Genomic DNA, 23,405 nt, shown 5'->3' with positions numbered 1-23,405 from the left:
TATGTTCTAATAAAAAAATCAATGAAAAGGCTTTACAAAGAAAGTAAAGTTTAAAATAGGTAGCTTTTGGCCAAGAAAATCTCAATCACTTTCTAATGCTAAGTTCTCAGTTATTTTTACAGTAAACAAAGAAAACACCAGGGGAGGAGTACTTATTCTACAATATTTTCTTTATATTTTATTGATTTTTTTACAGAGAGGAAGGGAGTGGGATAGAGAGTTAGAAACACTGATGAGAGAAAAACATCAATCAGCTGCCTCCTGCATACCCCTGACTGGGGATGTGCCCACAACCAGGGTACATGTCTCTGGTTGGAATCAAACCCGGGACCCTTCAGTCCACAGGCCGACTCTCTATCCACTGTGGCAAACCCGTCAGGGCTATACTACAATATTTTTCTTCTTTTTTTAAAATATATTCTATTGATTTTTTTTACAGAGAGGAAGGAAGAGAGAGAGAGAGAGAGAGAGAGAGAAATATCGATGAGAGAGAAACATCGATCAGCTGCCTCTTGCACGCCCCCTACTGGGGATGTGCCCGCAACCAAGGTATGTGCCCTTGACCGGAATCGAACTTGGGACCTTTTAGTCCGCAGGCTGACGCTCTATCCACTGAGCCAAACCGGTTTTGGCACTATACTACAATATTTTTAAACAAGAAACAAAACCTTAATATGTATTAAAGATTATTTATAGTACAAATAAATCCATTCTAATGACAACACAATAATAGTTCTATATGATAGGATGAGTGATTTCATTTCTGCTTCTTTATATGTACTTTACAAATTTCTACCCTAAGTATACAGTATTTTTACAATAAAACTGGAGGCCTCGTACACGAAAATTTGTGCACTTGGGGGGTTCCTCAGCCTGGCCTGCGCCCTCTCGCAGACCAGGAGCCCTCAGGGGATGTCCGACTGACGGCTTAGGCCCACTCCCCCCAGGAGCGGGCGTAAGCTGCAGTCTGGCCTCCCTCTGTGGGAGGCGACTCGTGGGCCAATTGGGGAACAGCGCCAGCTGGTGAGTGGCTGGCCCTGCCCCCCAACTGCCCCTCCACCACCACCCCGATTGCCATCCCCTCCCTCTGCCCACTGGTACCCGCCTTGGCTGGCCTGGTGCTGCCCTCTCACCAGCCTGGCACACCCTTCCCCCTCAACCCCCCCCCACACACACCGCTCCTTCTGCTGTTCAGTCGATTTGCATATTAGGCTTTTATTATATAGGATAGGATATATGGTTGAACACAACATTAATACCTAGCCAAAGTGTGGTTTCACATACAAAGTAAAGCCTAAAATGAATGATTCTAAATGGTTCTTTTCCACACATTTTTCTAGAAAATAAATCTTCTTAGAAAAGTCTAGCTCTTTGAGGTTATAGCCATAATTTTAATTGTTAAGTATAGGAAGAAGAGCTCTAGAGAGGAGCAAGAAAGTAACATTGTAAGGCAGATATTTGTAGGAAATGTAACAGGTGTCAACAGGACTCCATATGGGTGTTGATTCTTTAGACTCCATGATCATAGGAATGTAGGGGACATATGTGGGAAAAGTGAGTTGTTCCCCAAAGAACTTGAAAATAAGGGGAGAGAATTTCTTACAGAATTAAAGCTATACAATCAAAATAAAATTTATCACAGCAGAGACAACATCTAAAAGGAAAAGAAAGACCAAGTCATCTGAAAGGAAAGTTCCCCAAATCTATAAGATACAACCAAAACCACAATGAGAAGCATTGATATGTCTAAACAACACCAGAATAGGAGATTGCTTGCATAGATAAAGAGGTAAGAGAGGAAAACAATGAAATGTCCATTTAAAACTATTTGGATAGAAAGTGCTCAAATTAGTCAGTAGGCCTGGGGACCAGAATCCAGGTTGTGGTGGATTTATCAAGGTAAATTTCACCTGAGGCCAGCCATTCAGTCTTTCTTGGCAATAATCAGACCAATCTATATATGCATCTTTTTTCTTTTAACTTAGGGGTAAGGAGAAGGAACTAATGATGTAAAAAGGAAGGAATAAAGTGCCACAAGGTGGAGAGGTCAACAAAGATTTATTACTATGGATTTGTAGCTTTTTTGCCATAGGATTTAGAGTACATGGGGTAACTAAAGGAAGTAATAGGCAACAAAAATCCTATGTAAGATGGGTAATTTCATTTTATCAGAAATAATGAAATGACTAAAATATGGACATCAGCACTAAAAATAACACAAGTAATGGAGCAAGAGGATGTAATTAGTATACTCATATTATAAGCAGATGAGTTTTACAGAAATTTACAATCTCTAATACTTCAATTCCTGCTCCTGCTCAATTTTATCCATTTAGTTTATTCTCCTAATTTAAATTCTTTCAATCAAGTTAGTTCCTTACAGTACTTCCCTGATAATTGGCTTATTCTTGTCTGTACCTAGGAAAATTGTCTACCCTCTTCTCTGCTAATTCATATCTACCCATTCTTCAAAGTTCAGGTCAAGATCCACATTATCTAAAAGCCTTATCTGAAAATCCAGCACGTGGTGTCTGCTTTCCTTAACACTTTGAACATTTATTATTTGTACCACTTAAAATCTTTATCAGCCATAGGAAAGATGGTAAACAGGAAAAACACAGGAGTTGTGAATCAAAAGATGAGCTAATTCTAGCCTCAATACTTTCAACTGCTGTGCAATCCCAGGAGGTTAACTGGCTTTGTAAGCCTGCTAACCTACCTATAAAATAGATAATAGAACATACTGTAGAGTACTGCTGGATATGGAAGATATATGAAAGATATATGAAAACATTTTATAAAATTTACAGAACTATATAAATGTTAAGTTTTCAACATTATCCTGCTCCAATTTCTAGCTGTCTGTATCACATATCTTTTTAAAAAATATATATTCTATTGATTTCTTACAGAGAGGAAGGGAGAGGGATAGAGAGTTAGAAAAATCAATGAGAGAGAAACATCCATCAGCGGCCTGCTGCACACCCCCTACTGGGGATGTGCCCGCAACCAAGGTACATGCCCTTGACTGGAATCGAACCTTTCAGTCCGCAGGCCAACGCTCTATCCACTGAGACAAACCAGTTAGGGCTATATCACATATCTTAAAAAATCCTATATAATAAAAGCCTAGGTGGCCCTCGCACGACGCCGTCACAAGATGGCTGCGTGCACAGTGGAGGCGGGGCCCGGCGGCCACTCCGCGCAGTGAGGCCGGTCCCAGCATCTCTGCCGCCTTGCATGGAGGAGGCGGGTCACGGCAGGGGAGGGCAGTTGTGGGCGATCAGGTCGATAGCAGAGGGCAGCTGGGGATGATCAGGCCGGCAGGGGAAGGCAGTTGGGGGAGATTGGGCAGGCAGGGGAGGACAGTTGGGGGTGATTGGGCCGGCAGGGGAGCAGTTAGGCGTCAATCAGGCTGGCAGGGGAGCGGTTAGGGGGCAATCAGGCAGGCGAGTGGTTAGGAGCCAGCAGTCCCGGATTGGGCCTAAACTGGCAGTCGGACATCCCCCGAGGGGTCCCAGATTGGAGAGGGTGCAGGCCGGGCTGAGGGACCCCCCCCCATGCATGAATTTCGTGCACCGGGCCTCTAGTAAAATATAAATCTTAATTATTCATGCATAAATCTTATATTAAAACATATCTTTATAGTCCATTAAGATAAAACTGTTCAAGCACCATGCTAGGCACATGCCAACTACTTATTAGATTCTATTTTAACTTTCCTCCTTTCTTCTTTTCACTCTTTTTCTATTGCACTTTCAAAGCAAAAGACAACTGAAGTTTATTTCATTTGGAGTTGAGTTAGCCCATATTTATTATATAAATAACTTTCTTTCCTTGAAAGCTAAATTGAATAATCAAATTATAGACTTTTCCAAAATAAAACTCCTTTATCTTAAAAGTTACATTTCTTGGGTCAATTAAATTTTCATTACCAAGGAAGTCATGATAGTTTTCTATCTCTTTCAGGGTTAGATTCCAGAACAAATGAACTCAAAATCAAACGCTCTAGCCTTGCTGCTTCTAAAGCAGCAATTACTCTTTAAAATTTGTGGCAATTAGTTTAAAATGTTAAGTGGGTATACAAGACTTCTTTCTTAAATATCACCTTAGAAACGGACGTCAACAGGTTCTTTTCAGTCTTACAGAACCAGGGAGAGAAACACTTTAAACCAGCCAACACATATGTAACTATGGTAGTTAGCTTTTACAGAAAACTGGAACAGTGATTCTTGTGCTGCAAACCTGTAATTTTCATGTATGCCAACCCCCAGGTATGTGACTGAAACCACCAAATCTTCTCTCATTCTATTAGTAGAGAGGCCTTGTTTTTCTAGTTAAAAAAAAAATAGGCATTTAAAATGATTAATCATATGTCTCAGTCTTCAAATAGGGTATTAGAATTAAATCTACCTCAGAGGGAACATACTGCTCCACAGCTGTAGCAACAGTTGCACAACAAATCCAGAGCAATACCATCACCGAGAGGACAAGAGTTGTGGTTAAAATCCACCCAGAGTTACTGAAAAAAAAGAAAGAAAGAAGGAAATATCAACAATTAGTCATGTTACAATTTTGTAATATAAGAAACAGGAGATTCTTGATAATTAAAGGCAATCAAGATTATGTACTTATTTTAATAATCTAATTAAAGCTTTATGATTACTACCTTTAAAACTATTTTTTAAAAAAATACTTATAGAAGGAACTATTATAATAGATATTAGGGTGGTATGAAACCCTTCCCTCCATTTCTCAAGTTTCTGTAACATGGCTGCATCACTTTTGCAACTTAAAAAAAATCAGACATACTGGCTTTTTGTTAAATGTATGAAATTAAAGCAAATTATTGTCAAGGGCAATTTTAAATTACTAAATGAGATAAGAAAAATGCAAGTGTCCTATAAATTATACACTGCTATAAAATTTTATATGTATTATTTTGCAAGGTATTATGATACTAGCTTTAAGAAAACCCAATATCCCAGAATTAAGGTATAGAATAGGTAAATTATGAAATTATCGTTTGTTTTACAAAGGGATTACAACAGGCTTCCAGAAGTTAGCTTCTCTAGAGCATTTCAAATATTTAATCTGCCATAATTTACTTACAATTCAAAAGAGTACATCTATTATGAAGTATTCTGCACCCATTACAGCACATCTTAGTAAAGATAAAGTTACATGTTTCTTATGATTAAAATATTTTTTTTAAAAATGCTTTTATTGATTTCAGAGAGAGGAAGGGAAAATGAGAGATAGAAATATTGATCGGCTGCCTCCTGCATGCCCACTACTGGGGATCAAGCCTGAAACCCAGGCAAGTGCCCTGTCTGGAAATCGAACCATGACCTCCTGGTTCATGGGATAACCCTGGTTCATGGGACGAAGCTCAACCAACTGAGCCACGTCAACTGAGCTGATGAAAATATCTTTTAAAAAAAATAGTACTTACTGATTTCAGAGAGGAAGGGAGACGGAGAGAGATAGAAACATCAATGATGAGAGAATCATCGATTGGCTGCCTCTTGCACACCCCCAACTGGGGATCGATCCTCAAACCTGGGCATGTGCCCTTGACCAGAATCGAACCCAGTACCCTTCAGTCCGCAGGCCAATGCTCTATTTACTGAGCCAAACTAGCTAGGGCTGATTAAAATGTATTTTTTAAAAAATACATATTTTTTATTTGATTTCAGAGAGGAAGGGAGAGAGAGAAACATCAATGATCAAAGAGAATAATCTATCCACTGCCTCCTGCACACCCCCTACTGGGGATCTAACCCACAACCCGGGCATGTGCCCTTGACCAGAATTGAACCCAGGACCCTTCAGTCTGCAGGCCGGTGCTCTATCCACTAAGCCAAACCGGCTAGGGCTGATTAAAATATCTTAATGTAGAAAGCCAGTTACAAGAATCAGCAACTAAAACTTTTTCTATAATTGACCTATTGTTTGCCAAACTATAAATTAAGATTCCAAGAACAGGAATAAGTCAAGCTATTTTTAAATATTTAAGAGTCTAATTCTGAAAAACTATGTAATTAGAAAATTGGACAATTTTCACATCTGGGCTCATCCAACACTGCCTAATAAAAGATATCATCACAACCCAGTCACCTGATGGTTTGCCAACACTTGAACATGCTAAGGAAAAAGCATGCACTCACTGCTTGTTTCTTAGCAAAAGAGATAGACTTTGGAAAATGTATTGTATCTAAAAGCAGGGAATTCCTACAAGATGCTTTAAGTATTCCAATTTAGCAAGATAGTAGAGTAAAAATATTTTTAATGAAAAAATACCTAATTTACATATCCCAGCCCTAACCTGGTACTGAGGAATTCCCTTCCATGAAATGATGTATTTGATATCTGGATTCCAGTCACAACTAGTTAAGCCAGAAAATTAAGACTCATTTTATTTAAGTCAATCCACTTCTTTAACCTCTACAACAAAATAATCCTACAAGATTCTCCATCATCTCCTATTCTTACCTACTGCCCTAGTTCAGATCTCGTTAATTTCTTGCCTGGTTTACCCAAGTTGTTCAACATGATCCTCTATCCTTCACAAGGCCTCTTCCTGATATTAAAAATGATTACTTTCCTGCCTGGCTGGTGTTGCTCAGTGGTTGAGCGTCAACCCATGAACCAGGACGTCACGGTTAAGTTCCTTGTCAGGCACATGCCCGGGTTGTAGGCTCGATCCCCAGTAAGGGGAGTGCAGGAGGCAGCTGATCAACAATTCTCTCTTATCACTGATGTTTCTATCTCTCTCTCCCTCTCTCTGAAATCAATAAAAACATATTTTTAAAAAATGATTACTTTCCTCCTCCTATCTAGCTCCAGGCAACCTGGTTTGGTCAAATCTCTCAATCAAATGTGCTACAATTAGCAAAAAACTCTAGTCATCATTTAAGACATTTCTATCTCTGTAAATCCTCCCTTTGAAACCTGTAATAGACTTAGTACTCCTGGTACTCTACATATGAGAGGTATGTGTATACATAAAATATCTATCAATCATTGTTGTTTTGTTACTATCTGTCTTTTTCTACTATACTATATTTGAGAACTCCATAAAGGTAGACTGAACATCTTTTCTTAAGTCTCACATCCCTAACACAGTGCCTGGCACATAATAGACTCTCCAAAAAGAAATGGCAAGTGAAAAAACGAGTTTGATCTCAATTTCCATTCTGGAGGCCAAGGACAACTTCATATCAACTATGTGATATAATAAAAAGAAGCACTGTAGTAAGGGTCAGAAGACCAGATTCCACTGACTGGCTAGGTGATCTTACATGCAATCATGGAAAAATCATGATCCTTTAAAGAGCAAACAGCTATGGTAGAATAGAATGAGAAGAAGATACAGAATTTGAAAACCTAGATTTGAATTTTAATATAGTAGATATATAATCTTGGGGTAGTGGATTCACCTCTCGGATTAACCTACTTATTACAGTAGAAAGCCAGTTCTAAGAGTCAAATGAGATCATTGAGGGGGGGAAAAGCATTTAAAAAAGAATTCTTTTTATTAAAATGTAGGATACTATCATATTTAGCTTTCATAAAACTATCAAATTGCAACAAAAATCTTAAATACTGGAGAGAGAAAAATGTCCTTTTTTAAGCAAGGTCAAAAGCAGGTTTAGAAATGAAAGGAAGGGAAATTTTAAAGTTAAATCCTTATTTTCTCACCCAGTCTTTAAAGACTTTTGTTCAGTAAAAGGTATTCATTTTTAGATTCCAATATGACCCTACTGACATCTGATAAAACCTAAGAAACTATTTCTATCACAAGAAATTACAGGAAGCAGCCGAAACCGGTTTGGCTCAGTGGATAGAGCGTCGGCCTGCGGACTCAAGGGTCCCAGGTTCGATTCCGGTCAAGGGCATGTACCTTGGTTGCGGGCACATCCCAAGTGGGGGGTGTGCAAGAGGCAGCTGATCGATATTTCTCTCTCATCGATGTTTCTAACTCTCTATCCCTCTCTCTTCCTCTCTGTAAAAAATCAATAAAATATATTTAAAAAAAGAAAAAAAAAAGAAATTACAGGAAGCATGCAGTTTGGACTACTGCAGTGTTACACCTGAGACAGAACATAGTGTGAGACTGTGAGGGCAAGCATTTGTATACTGTTCTACTCGAGGGCTTGGCGTGGTATCTGACACACAGTAAATAGTTACCAATAAGTGTTAAGACCCACTTTCTTTCCCCTTTTCTTTTATTGGTGGGGGAGAAGTATGGAGGGAGGGCTCATATCATAACTCCTTGCAGGAGTGCAAGCACACATAATCTGATAAAACGCTCTTCACCCTCAGAAGGCTTGATAGTCCTTCCTAGGACATAACATACCCATTCCCCCGACTGCCCACTTTTCCTTGCCAGCCTTAAGAGTCCTTGGCATACAGTTGATATTCCTTCTTAGCATAGAACATGAAGCCTTCCTTAGTCTATAGCCTTATCTACCTTTCCTAGCCTTATATGTGGCCATGCAGCTAAAAACAAAAATCTGATCTCCAAAACATTAACATATACTTAAGAAGCACATTTCTTAACATAAATCAGGGAATCCTAACAAGAAAGTTTTTTTTTTTTAAAAATATATTTTATTGATTTTTTTACAGAGAGGAAGGAAGAGGGTTAGAGAGCTAGAAACATCGATGAGAGAGAAACATCGACCAGCTGCCTCCTGCACATCCCCCACCGGGGATGTGCCCACAACCACGGCACATGCCCTTGACCGGAATCGAACCTGGGACCCCTCAGTCCACAGACCGACGCTCTATCCACTGAGCCAAACCGGTTTTGGCAAGAAAGTTTTTATACTGTGAAAAAAACTATGGTTATATTAAACTGCTTGGGTTTTATTAAACTAGTATGCATATCACCTTTCATTTATTATTAAATCCTCACCTTAGAATATGTTTATTGATATTAGAGAGAGGAAGGGTGGGAGGGAGGGGGAGAAAGAGAGAAACATTGATCATTTGCCTCCTGCATGTGCCCCGACTGGGAATCAAACCTGTGAAACCTCTGGTGCATGGGACAATGCTCCAACCAACTGAGCCACACTGGCCAGGGCTGCATATTACTTTTTAAGAAATTAAAATATCCAAAAGTAGACGTTTGGTAGGAAGAAAGTAAATTTTTTTTTCTTTTACTTTTGAGCAGCTAATAACATTTTAAAATAATAAAAAGGAATATATCTGATATAAGCCAGATTTTATTTCCTATACCCATTAATAAAGAGGAATACATACAGAGAGAGGCATCTTAAAAAGCCATCACTTTCTCCATCTTCAAGAAAGTTCCTGTGTGCTTGTGAACTTCTCATTTGTAGATCTGGTGAAATAACAAGGCACATGTTTGATATCTTATACTCCAAAAGACAGTCCCAAATGACTACTTTTAGATCTATATATTTAATAATGAATGCAAGTTCCTATGGCACATCAAAACCAAATAGATATTCTACTACATTAAGGGTTTCCTATTTTATTTCCCAACTAGTGACCTGGTGCACGAAATTCGCGCACATTAAAAGGGGATTAATTAGAGGAAATAATTTAATATTGCTATTTGCCCTTTCTCTATAATAGAAGTGTCAGAGATGAAAGAAAATTAGTAAAATGTATATGAAAACCTTCCTCCTGTCAGAGTCTGGGGCACACCACGGGACCCAGAGTCAAGTCGTCGCCCACCCACATGCACCTCAAAATCATGTGAGACCCAGACCCGGCCGGCCCCCCCACATTGGGCTAGATCCAGACCCGGCCAGTCCCATCCATGTCAAGCCCTGCTGGGCAGGTGGGGGAGGCTCAGGTGCCCTGGCCCAACACCAGGACGGGGGGAGGGGGGGGGGCTGAGGTTCCCCAGCCCAGACCGGGGCGGGGGGCGTGCCTTGAGGTCCTCCATCAAGCCCTGCCAGGTGGGGGACACGGCCTGAGATCCCGTCAAACCCCACTGGGTCGGGGGTGCAGCCTCAGGTCCCCCGGCCCAGCACCGGGATGGGGGTACAGCCTCAGGTCCCCCGTCAAGCCCCACTGGGCAGGGGCGCGGCCTGAGTTCCCCCGACCAAGCACTGGGGGTGCACCTTGAGGTCCCCCATCAAGCCCCACTAGGTGGGGGGCATGGCCTGAGGTCCCCTGTTAAGCCCAGCCAGGCAGGGGAGCGCAGCCTCAGGTCCCCTGGTCCGGTGCTGGGGCGGGGGAGCAGCCTGAGGTCCCCTAGCCCAGCACCAGGATGGGAAGCGCACCTTGAGGTCTCCCGTCAAGCCCCGCCGGGTGCAGGGGGCGTGGCCTCAGGTCCCCTGGCCTGGCACTGGGGCGGGGGGCACGGCCTGAGGTCCCCTGTCAAGCCCTGCCAGGTGGAGGGCGTGGCCTGAGGTCCCGTCAAGCCCTGCTGGGTGGGGGACGTGGCCTGAGGTCCCGTCAAGCCCTGCTGGGTGGGGGACGTGGCCTGAGGTCCCCTGTCAAGCCCCACAGGGGTGGGGGAGGGCGTAGCCTCAGGTCCCTGCTGATTGCTCGTTAAGGCTACTTATGGGAACTTGGCCTCAGCTGTGGGTGCAGCCATCTTTGTGATGGAGTGATGGCCAATTAGCATATTCCCTCTTTATTAGATAGAATTCTGACATTGAAGCTTTCAATTTAATTACATGTGGGCTTAAGTAACGGAATTTGGTTTATTCTAATGTAAAGTTAAAGATGGCCTTATGTGCTGTCATTATCCACCTAGCAAAATCATTAGAAAGTTAATTAAATCAGTATCTAAAGTAAGGTATAAGCTAGTACATTTTAAAAGGTAAGCTCAGCTTTAGGTTGATGTTTTATATTCCCATGAGTTAAAATTCACTTCTAGTATGGAAATCAAAATAGAATAGGAACTCATACTTTTAGGGCAGTTTCACTATTTGGTTTGTTTATTGGAATGTAACAGAATATTTCATTAGTTTATACTTACAACATCCTTCAAAGCAAACTAAATGGTTTTAAAATATAGGTTCTCAAAGTGTGGTCCCTAGACCAGCAGCATCAACAAAATCTGGCAACTTGTTAGAAATGCAAATTCTCAGGTCCTTTCCCAGATCTAGAATATTGGAGACTTTGGAGGTGGGACTCAGAGATCTGTTTTAATAAGCTATCCAGATCCTAATGCTCATTAAAGTTTGAGAACCACTCAAAGTTTTAGAAATTATTTGTTCATATTCTATTAGTGTAAAAACAATCATGCAACGAATTCTACCACAACCAGATTTGATTGCTGCGTAAAAGAAAACTTACAGGACATTTTGCTTAGCGATGATTCTTTCAAATTTGTAGGCTCCTGTTCCAACTGTGATGCATACTGGATTTCTGGCTTAGACTAAAATGATAATGAAAGCAATTAAGTCATTTGTACTCTTTAAGCCTCTCTCAGTAACAAGTTGTGTAACACGTAATCTCTACAAACATTCAAATTGAGAAAAAGTAACAGAAGTATGGTATAAAAAAATAAAACATATTAACCACAATATACTTTAATTACACTTCCTAAACATCAGATCCAGTGCCTTGCAAACAGACAGACAGATTTTTGGCATCATCAAATATTTAGTTTAACTTCCTGACAGCATAAAAAAAGAAATAGAAAAAAGGACAAATTATAGCATACTGCATTAAATATCATACTCTGCAAAAATGATTTCTAATTCTACTTGATCAGGAATAATTTAGGAGACTGCCAACATATTTGACTAAACACTTACTATCTCTATTTTTTCTCAGCTGAAACATTCCATTCTTCCCTAAGTGTAATTCATAAATTACAGCTAAATACTCCATACTCTACATATAGCACTGACCCTCTGGAGTGGGGGCTTCTTTATCCTAGTTACACTCAGGTTGACACAAGGAGAGAAACAGCTAATCTCACATCTAATCAGGAATGAATGAGGTCTCCACTCCAAGAGTCAATTTATGCTTTAACTTAAATAGCTTTAAGACACAAAACTTACTGATAAATTTAAAGAGAGAAAATCACATATTAGCTTTACAGTAAGCCACTCACTTAGTAATAATAATTAAAGGTTCACTTTAATTAATACCTGAGAGAAAGACAGTACCACAGCATAATTTGTGGACTGGTAAATTTAAGAAATTTGCCCTGACCAGGTGGCTCAGTTGGTAGAGCATCGTCCGGTACACCAAAAGGTTGCGGTTTGATCCCCAGTTGGGGCACATACCGGAGGCTACTGATCATGTTTCTCTCTCACATTGATGTTTCTCTCTCTCTCTCTAAAAGAAAAAAAAAATCAATATAAACATATCCTCAGGGATTAAATTTAAAAAAATTAAGGAATTTAACTATAGAATTAAAAAGAAGACAATGTTGTAGGGTGGTATATGAGCCTAGGAGTTAAAGTGACCTGAGTCTGAAGCCTATTTTTGTTACTGACCTCAAACAAGGGTGTTTAAGGGTGACCTTAAACAAGTTAGACTCAGTTTCCTCATCAATAAAATAGGGATAATACAACCTCATGAAGTTGTTTGAAGATAAAATACGTAAGTCCCTAGTACATAAGAACTTAAAAGAAGACTACTATTATTATCACATCACATGGTAAATAATGAAGTAGGAAAAAAGTTACTTCTCTAGGCGGCAATATGCTTTTTCAGTAAGTTCTCTTGTAAGAGTTATGAAGAAAAGCACTAAAAACAACTAAAAGTTACATCATATTGCTTTTCTTTAATGTCCATATAGGATATAAATACATGCCACTATTTATATTCTAAGTATTTTAATTATTCCTGTTTCCCATATCTAGGTTTCATTTTTATCAATTTAGCCACTATACAATTTAGAAGATTCAGAGTTCTTATTAGGTAAGGACTGAGGGCTTTAGATAGGCTTCCAATAGGCAGATGGGAGTGTAAGTCACATTGTGCCGTGATGCCCAATGTTTTTGTTAGGCCAAATAAGTAATTATTATGTCATGATAAATATTTTTAAGTGACATGGCTCTATGCCAAGACATTCATTTGAGACATATACATTTACTGTTGTTGGTATTTAGATGAATATATGAAGAACAGTCGTCACCTGGAATATAACTAATTTTCCATCATCAGCTTGAAGATAAAAAGTCCATGAAGAGGTTATGAAGCTCTGTGCAGAGTCCATCATGCCACTCCAAAATGACCGTACCAGAGTTAGAGGGAAGAGTAGATGCATTTTTGGCATCAGAGACATGAGCTTTAAAAAAAAAATTAACTCATAATAAATACATTATTATTTATATATATGTATATTCAAGAGAGCAACATAATCAAATCCTTATTAGGACAGGGTATAAAGCATTAAGTGAATCTACTATAATAATTAGCATTCAAGTAAACTCTTAGTTATCTATGCAAATTGACTATGGTAAAGCTGAAAATCCCTTTAATTTCTACCAAACACATTTATAAGCTACCTATCACCTGTATGAAAATAAAAGGCTTTTGAATCAGATAAAAAAATATGGAGACTCTTGCCCTGGTTGGTTTTCTCAGTGGTTAGAGCCCCAGCCCTCGGACCAAAGGGTCGTGGGTTTGATTCCCAGTCAAGGGCACATACTTTGGATGCAGGTTTGATCCCTGGTCCCAGTTGGGGCTCATGTGGGAGGCAACCAATCGATGTGTCTGTCTCACGTCAAATGTTTTTCTCTCTCTCTCCCCCCTCCTCCCTTCCTTCCACTCTGTCTGAAAATCAATGGAAAAAATATCCTTGGGTGAGGATTAAAAAACAACAAATATGGAGAATCTTAAGATTTGATTAAATAAGGCCTAGCAAAGCTCAAGAAATAGAAGGGGAAGGGATAAGTCACCCATTCTTATCTTTAATGCTTTCAAGTAAAATAAATCATGCCATAATTAACATCAATGAAAAAGAAGGAAAAAATCAATCAAAAGAATATATGCATACAATGTGAGACATCTGATAACACGGGAGGGTGAGAGAGTATTTATGGGCTGAATACATATATAGTAAGCTACTGATAGGAATTAACACTAATTGACATATCTCCCCTCCAATTCTGATTCATAAATGCACAAAACATGCAATACCGTTGTTAAATGAAAGATTAGAAACAACCTACATGTCCAAAAATAAGGGAATGCTTATTAAATGATAAATTCATACAAAGGAATATGTAGTGTAAAGAGTAGACATTCACTATGTATACTTTAATTTTTAAAAAAGAATGCATGTATATACATAAAATATATCTGTATTGGTAACTCTGGCTACTTTAATGGAGAAAAATATAGCGGTAGGAGACTTATCACTATTTATTCTTTTTACCTTTTGAGTTTTTTATATCATGTGGGCTGTATTTTCTATACAAAAGTTAATAAAATCTAGAAAATTTCCCTAGTATATACAGAGTATAGAGTATGAGGGGTGGGAAATTATAACAGATGACATAGGAGAGGTAATCAGGAGCCAGGTTGTGATAAGTGGTTTGGACTTAAACTTGTATATAATGGGGAGCAACTGAAATATATAAATAAGATAGAAGTATGACATGATGAAATTTCCATTGAGAAAGTAAATATCTGGACACAGACTAAAAGATAAACTAGAGGGGGTTAGAGTGGGAAAGTAGTTTGGAAGTTAATTTAATTTAGTAATGTAGATGAGAAATGATGATGGTCTGAGTTAAGGTAATTGCAGTTGGGATGAAAAAAAGAGACTGAACTATCAATTTCCCTGAGCCTCAGTTTTTTCATATGTAAAAGGGGGATAATATCTTCACTAGACAATGAGAAAAAACAAAGTGAGATTATGTATGTGAACATATCTTTTAACAGTAACGCATCATAGAAAAATGTAATTGATTTGTCTGTGTGCAAATATATAATTTGTTTGCTGAAAACTAATTTAAAATATAATACTAAAATAGGATCAAGTGGGTGATAAATATTTCAATACAAGTAAGTGCAATACAAGCAGGCAATTTTGAAAGGCAGTTTTGTCTCATACTTGTTCTTGTCTCAACTCAGCAAATGGCAGCTGATTCTGGCAACCAAGATGGCAAGCATATTGCTCATCAGATTGGGAATATGCTTCTGTACATGCTGTAAGAGAAAAACAATCAAATTACAAGAAACAGACAGAAAGAAAGAAAGAAAAGGAATTTGGCATTTTATGAAGAAATCCTATATAATAAAAGGATAATATGCAAATTGACCGAACGGCAAATAACCAGTCACTATGATGCGCACTGACCACCAGGAGGCAGACACTCAATGTAGGAGCTGTCCCCCTGGTGGTCAGTGCGCTCCCACAGGGGGAGCATTGCTCAGCCAGAAGCCGGGTGAGCGCAACCATGGTGGCAGAAGCCTCTCCCGACTCCAAGGCAGCGCTAAGGAGCAGTGAGTCGAACGGTAAGGAGCAGTGAGCAGGCGGGTGGTAAGGAGCGAGGGCTCCCAGACTGCTAGAGGGATGTCTGCCTGCCAGCCTAGGCCCGCTACCCATGGGGAGCTGGCAGGCAGACATCCCCTGAGGGGTCCCGGACTGTGAGAGGGCACAGGCAGGGCTGAGGGACCCCCCCCCACTACAAGTGCATGAATTTTTGTGCACTGGGCCTCTAGTTTATTATACTAAAACTAGAGACCTGGTGCATGAAATTTGCGCACTAGGGGGAGGAGGTCCCTCAGCCAGCCTGCACTCTCTTGCAGTCCAGGACCCCTCACGCCTTACCGCCCACCTGCTCGCTGCTCCTTAGCACTGCCGCGGAGGCAGAAGAGGCTCCCGCCACAGCGCTCACCAGCCATGAGCCTGGCTTCTGGCTGAGCAGCGTTCCCCACTGTGGGAGCACACTGACCACCAGGGGGCAGCTCCTGCATTGAGTGTCTGCCTCCTGGTGGTCAGTGTGCATCATAGTGACCGGCCATTCTGGTCGTTCCGCCGTAACGGTCGCTTAGGCTTTTATTATATAGATAACATTTCATCAATATGAATTTCCAAATTTGGTAATAGTAGCAAATGTATCCTGTCCTATATAATAAAAGCGTAGTATGCAAATCGTCCCCTTGACTGGGAGGTCGTCCAGGAGTTCGACCAGGGGGCAAGGCCGGCCAGAGGAAGGGAGGGAGGCCCTGGCCGGTGGCAGCGGCGGCAGGAAACCAAGGGAAGAGAGGGAGGGGAGGCCCCGGTGGCGACAGGTGGCAGGAGGAAAGGAAGGAGGCCCCGGATGGCAGCCAGCAGCTGCTAGGGACCCTACCAGTGCACAAATTTCGTGCACTGGGCCTCTAGTTATTTTAATAATACCCCTATTTTTTATCGCCCACAAGTCAAATGTTTCAGGTATAAATCTATTAATTACACACTCAAGTTCCTATATGATGACATTTATAAGAGGGGAGCTTCATGCTAAGGTTTACACAGTGGAAAAAACATTGAACAGACAACCTCATTGAACAGGCAACCTCAAGTTTTGGCTCTATCATGTTGGTGGTTTATGTGACTTGGGCTAACTGTTTAACCTCTCTGACTATTGAATTCCATAAGTCTAAAATGGAAATACAACCACCTACTTAATGGGGTTAAACAAAATAATATATTTTGGTGATTTACACAAATATATGATATTACTATTCGGAACTGGATCAGTTAGTTGAGAAACAAAGTTATTCACATGGCAAGGAAAAAATAAAACAATTAGTTTAACACCCTAAATTCTAAGAAAATGGAACTTAGAAAATGTTCTACAGCAGGATTCTAAAGGTAAAATGGGTCTCTACCAGATATACTCTCTTCTTTTACCAGAGACATTTCTTTCTTATGATAGAACACTTCACCACTATAACAATCTTATTTTTCTTTCCAACCCAGTCATGTATTTGTAATATACTTCTCAAAGATGTTAGATAATAAACTGAACAGCATTATGCACATATAAAGATGGCCAGTTTCGGAGACTGAGCCATAAAAAATAAGGTTATGAGATCACAGAGGCTGGATGTTAGTCATGGCATAGTGATAAGGAGTAAGACACCTCCTGCTACGCTGAATAAATGTAATGTAATGAATGGAGAAAATTCCATTATAGTTCTTTAAAAAGTTAAATGTCAATTTTGTCCTTATTACAGCGTTGTTGTTTTTTATTAAACACCTCTTTCAGCAAAAATAAGAACAGTGGTTTAAGAGATGACAAAGACTGGTTACCTCTTTTATTGGCATGACCCACAAAAGAATATACTATTAAATACTGAGTCAAAGGCCTGATTCAATAAAAAAAAAACTTGGAGCTAAGCTAACTAGCCAATGGTTGAAAGGCTTAGGAAAATTATATTAGCTCTTGAAAAGGTAGTGATGAATTATGGGAAGGCTAATTACTACAGCATTTGTCTAAACCAAATACTTGTTTAAACAAAGGTGTCCTATCCACAGTATAAAATAAACACTATCTCAACAAAAGATGAAATTTAAAGACCATAAAATTTCTAGCAGCAGCTACTAAAACTCTTAACTTCATAACAATTAAAATATGCTGGATGACTAGTTTAAACATTATGCTTCTCATTTTCTGAGGAAAATACATTAAAAGTATAACACAATTCAGAGAAAACATCAATGCTATAGACTGCTGATGTCATTAGCATAACATCTTACCAGATTCGCATTCCAATTTGGTCCGATTTAAATCAATTCCATCATCCACAAACTGACAAATTGAAAACAGCCTGCAACCTCTCTGACATGCGTACAACTCCTCTTCCTAGGGAATTCAAGAACAGGGAGGATTACAAAAAAATTATATATTTCCCTCAGGGAAAAAAGGTCAGAAGAAAGCAAAGTTAGTAAGTTTATTATAAACTGTCCATAAAAAATGTTATAACTGAAAGAAAAATGACAGGAGCCAGGTAATGCCCCAGACCTTTCCCCTATAAAGAAGTTTTAGTTTCTTGTTTATAAAGTGATACCAAAGAAAGAAGTCTAGTGAGTAAAATCACTCTTTTCCTATTGTTTCGTGGTGGTGGTGGTGGTGGGGAATTGAAAATAAAAATAACAACGACATAATCAGAACTTTAACAAAGATATAAATGAGTAAGCAAGTACCTTAGGACAAACAGCATACTTCTGCCGTAAATATTTATACAAATCATCAAGCTTATCAGGAAAAGTATCATGATTAGCTTCACATGGCCAATAGCGCTATAAAGGGCCCCACAAAGTGAGGTGTACATCTATATGAATACTTACATAAAAGGATTTTTAAAACTTGGCTTATTTACTAAAAACACAAACAAGAGCAACAGTACGCCATATGGGAAAGGCCAATGGAATTAGCCAGACCTGGATTGAAACCTTTTAGGTGAGTGACCCAGCACAAGTTATTTATCTAAATCTCAGTTTTTCTCATCATAAAAGGAGATAATAGCTATAAATTGTCTCCACCCCCCTCAGTACTGCTGGAAATAGCTATTCTTAGTACAGTACCTGGGACATACAAGGTACTCAATAAATGGTAGTGTTAACCATAATAATAGAGTTTTGAAAGAGAAAACAAGTTATAGGCATCATTGTATATGTGTGTGAGCTCAAGATAGGATGTATTTTTCATTACTGGGAAATGTTACCTGCTTAGTTAAGACTAATGACAATGTCTTCCACAGGCTTTTCATCAATGAACTACATATAGTATTTGAAACAAACCAGTACATGTGGGGAAGCCCCCTCAACTTACTATGTGATCCACTGTGTACAAACTGGCGGGCACCAAAAAAGGGAAGGCAACAGCATGTGCATATACCAGTTTGCAAACAATGGAATACAGATTGCATTTCTTTCCAGCAGAGGATTAGTAAAATTTATGTAGCAGCAGCAATCCATTAGGAAGAGATGGCTGCAGTCTAATATTAAACAAGCTTTGAAGGCAGCACATTTTTGGACCTCAGTTCTAGTTGCATTTATTGTTAAGGTGAAACTGAAAGAATTTTAGCAATTAAAATAAATTTCATACCTGAGTAGCCTTTGCAGACTTTGTACAACAATGAAAGAATTTTCATGTCTTTGGAGTACCACATATTTCCTTATATTGCACAGAGGAAGCATGAGCTCATCATTAAGAACTTTACTGAATGCCATTTCCTTTTCAGATATGTTTTCTTCTGTTAAACCAACCCAAATAAGCCCTCCAGTACCTTTTTTTTTTTTAATCCTCACCGGAGGACATGCTTAGAGAAAGGAAGGGGAAGAGAGAGGGAGGGGAAGAGAGAGAGAGAGAAACATCCATAGGTTACCTTCTGTAAGTGCCCCACTGGGGGATTGAGACCTAAATCCAAGTATGTGTGTGCACAGGACGACACTCAACCAACTGAGCCACTCTGGCCAGGCTCCAGTACCATTTTCAGAAGAGAACATGTATGGCATGGTGAAAACAGTCTAGATTTAAAGCTCAGCCCCACCATTTGTACAATCTTGGGCAAGTAACCTAATCTCTCAGCCTCAGTTTCCTTACTTGTAAAACAGGGACAACAACTTATGTCAATCTTGAATATGAGGGCTGTATATTTTATATCCACAATATCATTAATATTGTGCTATACAAATAAATAGACATAACATTAATAATATATTTAATGAGCACCCATAACGTGCCAGGCACTGAACTAACACTTAACATCTGATACAACACTTGGCACAGAGTAGGCACTCAAAAATCATTATGAAGAATCATATCCTTATTCTAAGTACGTGTTTCATGTTCTAGGTAATATTATTACTCTGAGTAAATGATTCATGACCCATGTATCCCAAATGACTGGCAAGCTTTTATCAAATACTAGAGGCCTGGTGCACGAATTCGTGCATGGGGGGGGGGGTTAAATGTCCCTCAGCCCAGCCTGCACTCTCTCACAATCCGGGAACCCTTGGGGCTTGGGGATGTCCAATTACCAGTTTAGGCCTGATCCCTCTCACAATCCGGGACCGCTGGCTCCTAACCACTCACCTGCCTGCCTCATAGCCCCCAACTGCTCACCTGCCTGCCTAATCGCCCCTAACCGCCTCTGCCTCAGCCCCACCGCCACGGCTTCATCCAGAAGGACTTCTGGAAGGTGTTTCAGCTGTCCGGTCTAATTAGCATATTACGCTTTTATTATTATAGATATTTTCTCTGATTTAGAGCACAAGGAAATGGTGCTCCCCACCAAATGGAATACCAGCTTAATAATTACAATGAATTTCAATGATACCATTTATAGATTTTATGTTCATTTTCACATTCTGAGCTAAGTAAAGCTAACTATTCTCTCATTATTCAGCACTTGGGCAGTTGCTGAGAATGCCACATATATTATCTTTAATTCTCACACTAGCTCTGCAGGGTGTGAAGGTTTTTTTCTGTAGCTGACAAAACAGCATAAGGAGAAGTGATCAGTAAGGACAAGGACACACAGATAGTAAAAGTGGAGCTGTGGATGGAACCTGGGTTTGTATGGTTCCAGAGCCCACACTTTGTAAAAAAAAAAAAATATGACCAGGCTGGATCTAGTCAGCTTTGTTATTAACATAAACTTATGCCTCTTGTATTTAGACCCAGGCAAATTAAGCAACTGCACTTTTAAGGAAAGTTAAAGTGTAAAATACCATAATTTAAAAATAATTACTTACAAACAATTAGGGTATTCTACTTTCTTACAAAATACTTCTGAAAATAAGTCATTAAAATAAATTTCTATCTGCCAGCTACAAATGCCAGCCCAAGAGAGGCTATGTGAGCTTGTAAATTCATCTAAATTCATTTCTTATATAACACACCGCTTTTTTCCCCCCCCTGAACTGCAAAGTACAATAAGTGGGAGGAGGGCCAACAGAAATCAGTGAAACAAGTAAATTATTTTTAATAGAACTTTTTAATAAAAGGCAGTACAGTATATCCAGTTTTAGGATTGAATCCCAACTACTCCACTAGTTCTTGGCTATGTGACCTTGGGCAAGTCACTTAACCGTTCAGAGCCTCAATTTCCTCAATTGTAAAACCCTACTTTGCAGGGTGGTTGTGAGAATTAGGGATAATGGGTAATCCCTCATCAAATCAGCTAACAGAAGGTAGACCGTTAATACATTTTAAGTCCAGTATTTACAGGAAGCCAGATGATTTAGAGTTCCTGGTGACAACAACTTTAAAGAATAAGTAAAAATAGCTTAGAGATCAGAGTATTTTAGGAAGGAGTGGATATTATAAAAGTACTTAAAAGTTGCAGAAATGTTTATCCTTTCAAATTACTTAGTTATTCTCCCAGGATTCCGGTTCATACTGCAAATTTGCTAGGAACAATCTCAGAAATAAAATCCAAAACCAAATAGTTGAATGATACAAAATTAGTCTCCATGCCAAACCAGGTCAAATCAATATTAATGAGTTTCCCCATACAATCCTCTCAGATGAGAGGTTTATAAGAGAAGAAGACAATGTATTTAGGGATAAGTATACATTAAGTCTGGAAATCAGAATTTCTCACTTCTCTCTCTTGCTATATTAGTCTCTGACTGAAAATTTTAGGAAAATACCCTCTCCCACATTTTGTCTTGAAAACTGATAATCCTCAGGCAATGTAAACAGACATATGGGAAGGGATAGCATTTAGAACTTTCCATTTTCAAAGACCTGAAAACACTGGCCAATAAGGAACATCCTAATTTCATGGGGCTTATCCTCGTGGTCACTTTGTAGACTGAGAGAGCAAACAAAATGGGCTAGCCACCCTAAGCAAACAACATAGAGATGAAGGAAAAACAAGAAGAAAAAGACCAGCAACATCACAAAAGCTCTTGCAAATGAAGGCAGTGGGGTGAGGAAAGCATATACCCAAATTATATGTGGGAAAGGGCGAGGGAGTTCACCCCACAATCTAGAATGTTGCGTAAACAGAGTTCTCAAGAAGTCGAAAAAACAACTTGAGAAGCAGAATGGAATTAAGGAAAGACAGCACCTGTGTGTGTGTGGGTGTGGGGTGTGAGGGGGGGCGGGGGAGGCAGTGAAAGTAGGGTTACTCCTCTCCGCAAGCTGTGACCCCTTCCTTCTTCCCTGAGGGTTGGTCTCATTTCTTTACTCACTTCACTGAATGGTAAATTCTTTCAATGCAGGTGTATCTACCTGCTTCTTCTCTACGCCATCCCAGGCCCTAGAGGCAGCGCCCGGCGCACAGTAATTCAATACCGGCGGAAAGCCCTTCCAGGGCGACTCACAACTCCTCGGGCTGCTTCGCACATTTCATACCGCAGTGGGATCGTCTCCTCGTCGGACTCCCGGCACAGACACTTCGCTCTCGGCCCAGAGAGGTGCTCAGTAGACATGGTTTATGAAGGAACCCTTTGTGGGCTTGCGCTTCTGCTCCTGCCCCCCGCCCCCGCCGATCCTTAGGCTCCCTGAAGGTGAGGATCCGTATTAACAGTCAGCATCCTCCTCCCGCTTAGAGTGCACTGCTGCCCCGCAAGCTCCCTGTCTCATCTCCGTATTCCCCGGCCCACTACAGGGTGGGTGCAGCACAAACTTCCGGCAATTATAGCGGGAGCGGGTGCGAGTAGGGTTAGGGAGGAAAACAGGAGCGACACAGGTGGGACACAGCGGTTGAATGGCGGATTCAACGGCCAGGTTCCCAGAGCCGACAGAGGAGCGGGAGGGCGGAAAGACGAACGGCCAGGCAAGGGTTGTAGCCCGGTTCCGACGGGCCCTACCTTGGGGTAGGTGTGCAAGGGGTAGGTCAACTGACAGGCCCGGTGGCAAGACGCCGTATCCCCCAAAACCGAGTCAAACGCTTCGGCCGAGGCGGTCCCCGAGCCTCCGGCCAGGGCCACGGTCAGCAGCAGCAGCGGCGGAAGCCCCAGCTGGGCCCTGACCCGGAGGCTCCCTCTCGGCACCGCCATTTTGTCTCTCTGTCACCGCAGCTCAGCTTGTTGCTGTTTTCTTTTCAGGATTTCCTCCTCCTTCCGGGGCCAGCCCCTTCCCCGCCCCCCCGGCTGCCGCTTCCGCCTCCGCAGTCCCGGTCAGAAGAGGTGGAGCCAACCCTCGCGAGCACGGGAGCGAACCGGCACCCCAGACCCTTTCCTTCCTTTGCGGGGCATGCTGGGGCACGTAGTTCTTCACCGGCGGGAGGCGCCCTGGCGGTCGGGAAAGCTGGTCTCGGAGAACTACAGTACCCTGGGGGCGACCTCACCCCGCCCCTTCGCAGTGCATTCTGGGGAATGTGGTGTGCTGTGTTGCTGAGGCTCTCTGCGGGCGGACGTCGCTTCCGAGAAACTATCACCCTGGAAAGTAGCGTCCGTTTAGTTTCATCAGGCCGAGACTGGAAAAGAGACTTTTAATGCACTCTTTGCAACCTTAGTTCTCTGGAGGGGCCTCGCTGCTGCCAGGCTGCTTTTCCTG

General features: G+C 40.7%; 2 protein-coding genes across 3 annotated transcripts in view; one reads left to right on the top strand and one right to left on the bottom strand.

Moving 5' to 3' along the window:
• TMEM59 (transmembrane protein 59) overlaps window positions 1-22,966 on the bottom strand; it is a 27,810-nt gene extending 4,844 nt beyond the window's left edge. Inside the window, exons 1-7 of one of the 2 annotated variants that reach the window (XM_008139278.3) lie at window positions 22,718-22,966; window positions 17,648-17,753; window positions 15,014-15,108; window positions 13,088-13,240; window positions 11,290-11,371; window positions 9,271-9,352; window positions 4,414-4,522 (exon numbers count right to left, since the gene is read on the bottom strand). In XM_008139278.3, coding sequence (XP_008137500.1) covers window positions 4,414-4,522; window positions 9,271-9,352; window positions 11,290-11,371; window positions 13,088-13,240; window positions 15,014-15,108; window positions 17,648-17,753; window positions 22,718-22,906 — 816 coding nt within the window. In that variant the 5' untranslated portion in view covers window positions 22,907-22,966. Of the gene's footprint in view, window positions 1-4,413; window positions 4,523-9,270; window positions 9,353-11,289; window positions 11,372-13,087; window positions 13,241-15,013; window positions 15,109-17,647; window positions 17,754-22,717 lie in introns of those variants that run through there. The other variant, XM_054720524.1, reaches the window with a different exon arrangement.
• Window positions 22,959-23,405, top strand: part of TCEANC2 (transcription elongation factor A N-terminal and central domain containing 2) — a 40,981-nt gene continuing 40,534 nt past the window's right edge. The window contains exon 1 of the mRNA XM_008139277.3: window positions 22,959-23,405. The gene's annotated coding sequence lies outside the window, so the exon portion shown is untranslated.

This window comes from Eptesicus fuscus, chromosome 9, assembly GCF_027574615.1.
Source record: "Eptesicus fuscus isolate TK198812 chromosome 9, DD_ASM_mEF_20220401, whole genome shotgun sequence".
In the NCBI taxonomy this organism is placed as follows: domain Eukaryota; kingdom Metazoa; phylum Chordata; class Mammalia; order Chiroptera; family Vespertilionidae; genus Eptesicus; species Eptesicus fuscus.
Note: the sequence above shows the minus strand (reverse complement) of the source record. Positions and strands in the feature narration are given on the sequence as shown.